General features: G+C 39.1%; 1 protein-coding gene across 6 annotated transcripts; it reads left to right on the forward strand.

The window, feature by feature from the left end:
* The first annotated feature begins 1,376 nt into the window (after positions 1-1,376).
* Positions 1,377-6,352, forward strand: LOC112796760 (uncharacterized). 6 transcript variants are annotated; one of them, XM_025839367.3, is made up of 7 exons: positions 1,409-2,045; positions 2,385-2,477; positions 2,569-2,648; positions 4,625-4,726; positions 4,864-5,017; positions 5,134-5,535; positions 6,143-6,352. In XM_025839367.3, exons 4-7 carry the CDS (start codon positions 4,698-4,700, stop codon positions 6,155-6,157), a joined length of 600 nt encoding a protein of 199 aa, XP_025695152.1. In that variant the 5' UTR covers positions 1,409-2,045; positions 2,385-2,477; positions 2,569-2,648; positions 4,625-4,697; the 3' UTR covers positions 6,158-6,352. The 6 variants fall into 6 exon arrangements, 4 of the variants coding, with proteins under 4 accessions (XP_025695152.1, XP_025695154.1, XP_025695153.1 ...); XM_025839369.3 differs by having other exon boundaries at positions 1,446-2,045; positions 4,887-5,017; XR_011881122.1 differs by lacking the exon at positions 4,864-5,017 and having other exon boundaries at positions 1,377-2,045.
* The last annotated feature ends 2,048 nt before the right edge of the window (positions 6,353-8,400 follow it).

An 8,400-nucleotide genomic window follows, 5' to 3' on the forward strand; every position in this document is an offset into this window, starting at 1 on the left:
TACAATGCCTTAATAGGTCGGACAACGTTAAATCAACTCGGTGCAATAGTTTCAACTCCACATCTATGTATGAAATTTCCAACTGCGGAAGGAATAGCTATAATAAAGGCAGATTAAAAGATGGCACGTCGCTGTTATAACGAAAGCCTAAACCTCCGAGGTGAAGGAGGAGAGTTCCACACAATCGAGCTCGGTGGAGTTCAGTGGCGAGAAGAACTCCGACCACAACCCGAAGGAGAAGTAGAAATGATCCAGATCGGAGACACCTCGGATAAAACAACTAATATTGGCACGATCCTAAAAGGAGACATAAAGGAATCACTAATACGGTTCCTACGAGATAATGTTGATCTCTTCGCATGGAAAGCCGCCGACATGCCAGGTATTGATCCCGAACTAATGAGCCACAAATTGGCAGTCTATCCAGGATCCTGGCCGGTACAACAAAGACGAAGAAAACTTGGACCAGAACAAGCTCAGGCTGTAGAAGAACAAGTACAAGCGCTACTTGAGGCCGGGTTCATAAGGGAAGTCAAATATCCACTATGGCTAGCAAACTTCGTCTTGGTGAAAAAGTCAAATGGGAAGTGGCGAATGTGCACCGACTACACTGACCTCAACAAACACTACAACATTTTGGGTCTATGGCCACGGTTTTTTTGGTCACGGTAAAAAACCGTGACCATAGAGGGTCTATGGTCACGGTTTTTGACCGTGACCAAAAAAAAAAAAAGCTATGGTCACGATTGTTACAGAAAGGGTGACCATAGGGTACCTATGGTCACGGTTTTCTAAAAAAGGGTGGCCTAAAAGGGTCTATGGTCACGGTTTTGGGGGGTGACCTAAAGGGGTCTATGGTCACGGTTTTTTACAGTGACCAAAAAGGGCCTATGGTCACGGTTTTCACAAAAAGGGTGACCATAGGGCACCTATGGTCACGGTTTTGGGGGGTGACCTAAAGTAGTCTATGGTCACCATTTTGGGGGGTGGCCTAAAAGTGTCTATGGTCACGGTTTTAGGGGTGACCTAAAAGCGTATATGGCCACGGTTTTTTACGGTGACCAAAAAGGGTCTATGGTCACGGTTTTTCAAAAACGGGTGACCTAAAGGGGTCTATGGTCACGGTTTTGGGAGGTGGCCTAAAGTGGTCTATGGTCACGGTTTTGTTGGGTGGCCTAAAAGGGTCTATAGTCACGATTTTAGAAGTGATCTAAAGGGGTCTATGGTCACGGTTTTTTACAGTGACCAAAAAGGGTCTATGGTCACGGTTTTTCGAAAGGGTGACCTAAAAGGGTCTATGGTCACGGTTTTAGAAAGTGGCCTAAAGATATCTATGGCTACGGTTTTTGGAGGTGACCATAGATACTCTTCCCTCCATAAACGTCGTCGTTTTCGCCCCCTCCCCCCCAAATCCCAAAATTCCCCTCCCTCCCAACCAAATCCCCATTCCCTCCTAATTAGTAACGTAGAAAAAAAAAACCCTATCATCACTTCGTGACAGCCCCCCCCACCCTATTCTCACCGTTTTCCTTCAAGCTAGCCCCCACCTTCACCGAGCTCCTCCCAACCCTCTCCATCATACGTCGTTACCCTTCCTCCCAGCCCCTACCATTGTCGTTCACTTTCCTCCCAACCCCTACTTTGTCACAGCCCCCATGATCGAAGAAGGCAGAAACCCTAGCGTCACTATGCTCCTCTAGCGCATCTCACCGCGAGCTTCTTGTCACCGCGAGGAAGAAGAGTAGGCGTCGCGCTCCTCTGCTATCCAGCCACCATGGAACTTCGAAGAGAGAGAGAGAAAGTGCATGAAGATGAGAGAGAGAGGGGTCAATAGCTGAGCTCGTGTCCGTCCGTCACCGCCTCCAGTGCCGTCACCGCCACCGTTGAAGCTCTGCTACGGCTACTGCTGCCGTCTGAGCCGCCGCCAGGGGAAGCCCCTGCCGCCGTTACGACGGGTGGAGTCCGCCGTTGAGCTGTGCCCCGTTCAGTTTCACCGCGAGCTTCCTGTCACAAGAGCAAGTCTGATTCACAGCAAAATCCGCTGGGTAACATTCAATCTTCTACTTTAGGTTGAAGTATCTTCTAAGTAACGATTGGACAAAATAAAATAGGTTTTTATCTGAAAGGGAATGAAGTGTAAGTTTATAATTTAAAAGGAAAAAAAAGAAGAAGTAGTGTTTCCATTATTCTAATTTTGCAATACTCTGCCATGTCCCTTTTGCTCAAAGTTCCCTTTAATGTGTATTGCATTATATTCTGTTATACTTTACAGTTATGCCATGTCTACATCTTGAGATAGTATCAAATGTTACTTTACAAAATTTACAGAGAATTTTCACCTTTAAAGATTGCTTTGTTTTCTGATTTTTTCTTTCACTTTATAGCCAGGGATAACTTAATATTCTTGCAAAACTGGTTTGTAAAGTTCCCACACTACAGAAACAGAAGTTTGTTCATAGTAGGAGAAAGCTATGCTGGTAAATTTTCCTCCCATTTGTTCTTTATGTAAATTGGTTCCTGCATAATTGATTATATTTATATTAAAACATGATTGCAATTTATCTTCAGGCCACTATGTTCCTCAACTTGCTGAGCTTATGCTAGAATTCAACAAAAAAGAGAAGTTGTTTAATTTAAAAGGCATTGCTGTGAGTTTCTAAAAGCACAAACTTCCAATTATTCTTCTTTCCTTTGATTCCAGCTTTTTCTGTTTAATTGTTTCCCCCTTCTAACGTTCTTGTACCAAAAAACTTAATTTTAGTTAACTCAAAATTTGGTTTAAACTCCATGTTAATGTTAGTTGATTAGGTTGCTGTTTGATTAGGTTAGCTTAGTTAAATTAGGTGGTTAGGTAGTCAATTGATTTCTTAGTGAATTTAGGTTTGAACTCTTTTTATCTGAAAGGTTTTTGGAGATTGATGGGTATATATAATGGAAAAAAGGGTAGCTGAAAGAAGCAGCAAAAAGCAATGAAATTAAAGAAAAGAAAGGTTTTTTGAGCTCAGGTTTCTATGGTTTGGTGCTGGGTGCAATTATGTGTGTTTCCTATACACTCGGTGGAAGATATCATTGGGATATCTCTTTGTTTTTATTGTGAAATGGGCACAAAAATATGCAAACATCAAAACAAAAACTCATAACTTTATTATTATTATTATTATTATTATTATTATTATGAAATGGATTATTATTCTTTTTACTCTCTGTTACTGCATAGTGCTTAACATGAAAACAACATAACATATGCAGTTTTTGTTTCCCTTTTGAATTTTTCTGACAAGGAAGGGTGTTTAAATATGATATATGTTAGATTGTGTTTGTTTGCTTGTTTGTTTGCCTTGGCTGGTGTTAAAGGAAAGGCTTTGTTTTGTTGCCTTTGATATATGACTACTTTATTTGACTAAGATTCTAGCTTCTCATTCTTCCCATTTTAATTTGGTCTGTGTGAGTAATATTAATTTACAGCATGGACAACATGCGTACATTGAGTTTGGACATTCAAAAGTTAAAAAGTATTCACCTTTAGATTCTAACTCACATGTAATACATACATATATTTGTTTTAAATAGCTAATTAATATGACTTTATTAGAATATATTTTAATGGATGAAATTTGTTTATAGCTAACTAAAATTCTGTTTCACACCTGTCCTTCTAACCAACATTGATGATGGGCTAGATCCTAACAATAACTCTTCCAAATATCCAATTATGGATTATCAAAAACACTAACCATTTTGCTCCCTCCAACAACAGCAACTGTTGGATCATAATCATACTTTAATTAATTCAATTATTCAATTTCCACCTAATAAAACCGTACGATGCTTCTTACTATTATTATAATCTATGGAATCAAACATATACACAACAATGGGGATTCATTATTATTGAGTAGATCAAAGTATGTAATTATGTATATATATACTTGTATTGGTTTACAGAGAACCCCGTGGACATGGCTAATTAACTTATTAATTATTAGAGCAAATCATAGGAGTAAACAATTAAGAGCAGCTAAGTGTTTAGGTCACAGGAACCTAATATAAGGGCATATTTTTTTTTTAAGTATGGGTTTGATTTGTCAACTTATGGAGGTGCCGAGTGTGTTCTAGAGCTTGCAGTAAATTAAAACTTTCTCTTCAGGTGTGGTTTATTGCGCGCATAATAAAAAGATTATACTCCAACTCCAACTAATAACACAAGGGCGTGTATAATATATAAGTGTAAATATTCCTCCACTGCATGTATGTGTGTATGTATAATACAAAATTATGAGTTTTATTTTGCTTGGTCTGTGTGAGCATGTATTGAGATGTACTTCCTTCAATTATTCATTATTACTTCCTTTTGCAAATTTACATTTCCATTTGCTGATTTGGTAAATACATTAGAGGACTTATTTTTTGTAGTTTATGTGTGTATTCCATACTCTATCTTTTCATTACTTGATCAGCGATCTGTTCATAGCATGCTCTTTCCAATGGGAAATAAATAAAATTAAAAAAATATAGTTTTCCTTTTTTCAAATAAAATTTAGAGGCAGGGAAGGGAGGTTTAATAACTTAATTCTTCATATAGATTTATCTTCTCCTGAATTTTTTTGTTTTGTTTTGTATATAGGATATTGTTTTTGGACTGGTAAAGACAAAAGGAGTTGAGTAGTTGTTGTGGCACCAGTGTATAACAAAGTCAAATGGCATCTCAAAATGAAGGAACTAAGCAGTAAGTTTATATCATACTTGATGTATATTATAATTTGATCTTCTAGTTATTTAGGTAGAGTGTATATGGTAGCTAGATTGTCACTATAATTGACCTATTAGACCATGTTTAGTAAGTTTAGATATTTGCATTATTAGGTTTAATCATGTTTTGTCAAAAGATTGGATGGATTCACCAAGATTTGAGAACGAGTACCAAGATTTGAATGAAGATCCATCACAATCTGAGATGTTTGTTGTAACTCGTACGAGCAAAAAAGGAGAGACTGATTCGGGAACACAAGAGACAATTGTTAGTTTTTTTGTCTCTTAGAAAAGTACACAAAACAAGAAATGTGTTGGCTATTTTTATTTATTCTAAAGCTGTCGGGTGCATGCATTTATTTTGATCCTATTTGTGTGTAATAGGAACATCTTCAAAATTTGAAAGAAGCAGGATACAATGATGATGAAGCAGTTCAAACAGTTTTCGGAAAGGAGAGACATGGAAGAGTTCGTTTTTATGGTCGATCAGTCACAAAATCCTCTCTTAAAAAGGAGAACAAAATCCGACAAATGCAGCAACAACATAATGAAGTGGATTCAACTATGGAGAAAAATCAAAATAACTTAACTTCCAAGTTGGATGGTTTAACAAACTTGATTAAAACGTTGTTGCAACAAGTCAATCCTGGTATGAGTGCAGAACAAGTGCAAGTAATGATAGAAGCTGCCCAACAATCTCCGCCTGACGCGAGTAGTGCACCAAATGATGCGCGGCGAAGCATTCCTCCTTCACTTGGATCAAACCATGTATCAAAGGATATGGAAGTAAGTACTGTTCGAAACTTCTAGTTAAATTAATAGTATGCTTTTGGTTGCTGTTTGATTAGGTTAGCTTAGTTGAATTAGGTGGTTAGGTAGTCAATTGATTTTGTAGTGGATTTAGGTTTGAACTCTGATGTTTATTCTATCTGAAATTGGTTTTCCTGTGCTCGTAATGACTTGCCATGTTCTAATTTAGCTTCTTGTTGCTGCTTCATTGATCTGCCCTGTGCTAAGTTAGTTTGTTTGGTGCTGTTGATTAGGTTTAAACTGTTATTAATCCTATGTTGCTGTTTCATTGTTTTACTTTTGTGCTAAACTGGTTTATATGATGTTGCTGCATAGCATTATTGTTACCTTATTTTTGTGTTGGCTGCTGCTGGAATGAACAGATTCTAAATTATTTGTGCAGTAGTGATAACTTTGATGAATTTCTGAGTCTAAGCTATCACTACTGCTGCATTCTTGCAATAGCTGCTATTTGAAGTGAATGATGGTTGTGAATAATTCTTGAGTGTTGTTGTGGATGAATGTTTCCCTTCTTTTGCTGCATATGTCATCATCAAAAACATTTTTGCAAGATATCTAACATGTTTATTTCTTTTACGTGCAGGAAGACATGATGTGATGAAGAAAATATGTTCCATACAAATATCACATGAGATGGGTCTTACCACCTTAGTTATGTAAATGTAATATTTTGATGCGTTATGTACTTTTTGAGGAATTACATGTAATTGGAAAAATTCCACTCTATTTTGATTTGTGTTGTTTAGACTAAAAATTAAACATATGTATCTTATAGTGAAACTTTTATGATTTAGATTTCTTGAATTTCTTATTTTTAGATTTATTTTGTTATTATTATCATTTTGAGATATGTGATTATAATTTAAAAAAATTGAATCTCATAAACAACAACAGGCTATAGTCACCGTTTTAAAAAACCGTGACCATAGAGGCTATGGCCATCGTGAAAAACTGTGACCAAAGATAGGGCTACGGTCACGGTTTTAAGGAGGGTGACCATAGAGTCTATGGCCACGGTGAAAAATCGTGACCATAGAGGCTTTGGCCACGGTGAAAAACCGTGACCATAGATAGGCTATGGTCACGGTTTTTCATAGGGTGACCATAGAGTCTATGGCCACGGTGAAAAACCGTGACCATAGATAGGGCTATGGTCATGGTTTTAGGTGGGGTGACCATAGAGTCTATGGCCACGGTGAAAAACCGTGACCATAGATAGGGCTATGGCCACGGTTTTAGGTGGGGTGACCATAGAGTCTATGGCCACGGTGAAAACTGTGACCATAGATAGGGCTATGGTCACGGTTTTAAGGAAGGGTGACCATAGAGGCTATGGCCACGGTGAAAACCGTGACCATAGAGGCTATGGCCACGGTGAAAACCGTGACCATAGCCTTATCTATGGTCACGGTTTTAAAGAGGGGTGACCATAAAGGCTATGGCCACGGTGAAAACCGTGACCATAGGTAAGACTATGGTCACGGTTTTCTACCGTGACCATAGATTAACCTATGGTCACGGTAAAAAAACGTGGCCTAAAGTGTCAGATTTTGAAAATTGAAACCGTGACCATAAAAACCGTGACCATAGCCCAAAAAACCGTGACCATAGACCTATGGCCACGAGAGAATAGGCCACGGTAAAAAACCGTGACCATAGGTCCAAAACCGTGACCATAGATCTATGGTCACCCTTTTTACTAGCTATGGTCACAGTTTTTTACCGTGGCCATAGGTCCTTTTTTTTTGTAGTGAAAGCCTGCCCAAAAGACCCCTACCCACTCCCAAGCATCGACGCTCTAGTGGATGCTTCATCAGGATATAAGTATCTCTCATTCATAGACGCATATTCAGGGTACAATCAAATCCCCATGTATCCACCAGATTAAGGAAAAACCTCGTTCCTAACACCGAAAGCAAACTACTGTCACATAGTGATGCCTTTTGGACTCAAGAACGCAGGAGCTACTTATCAAAGGCTAATGAATAAAATTTTCTCAGATCACATCTGAAAAATTATGGAAGTTTATGTAGACGATATGTTGATAAAGACACAAAGTGAAGATACATTGTTATCCGACCTGACTCAAGTGTTTTACACTATCAGGAAACACAACATGCGGCTCAATCCCGCAAAATGCACCTTCGCAGTAGAAGCCGACAAATTCTTGGGCTTCATGCTCACACAAAGGGGGATTGAAGCAAATCCAGACAAGTGTCGAGCCATACTCAACATGAAGAGCCCAACCTGTATCAAAGAAGTACAACAACTCAACGGGAGGTTGGCCGCTCTATCCCGATTCTTAGCAGGAGCTGCGATAAGATCTCTTCCCTTCTATGCTACTTTAAGAAAGAAAAAACAGTTCGAATGGACGACAGACTGTGAGCAAGCCTTCCTAGACTTCAAGGAGTTCTTAGGACGGCCACCTATTCTATCTCGGCCACGAGAAGGAGAACCGCTCATATTATACCTCGCAGTAGGGAGCCGGGCAATAGCCTCAGCACTAGTCAGAGAAGACGAACACGGGCAAAAACCCGTCTACTTCGTTAGCAAAGTACTACAGGGATCCAAGCTGAACTACCAGAAAATAAAAAAGTTTGCCTACGCCCTGATCCCCACATCCCGGCGGCTTCGCCCATATTTCCAAGCGCATACCATTAAAGTTCGAACCAACCAACCCATAAAAGGGATATTACAGAAAATAAATCTAGCAGGAAGAATCCTACAATGGGCAATCGAGTTGTCCGAATTCGACCTCTAATACGAGGCGCGTACAGCAATCAAATCGCAACACCTGGCCGACTTCATCGCAGAATTTACAGACATCCCGGAAATCCCCAT

This window comes from Arachis hypogaea, chromosome 4 (genome assembly GCF_003086295.3).
Source record: "Arachis hypogaea cultivar Tifrunner chromosome 4, arahy.Tifrunner.gnm2.J5K5, whole genome shotgun sequence".
Classification (NCBI taxonomy): domain Eukaryota; kingdom Viridiplantae; phylum Streptophyta; class Magnoliopsida; order Fabales; family Fabaceae; genus Arachis; species Arachis hypogaea.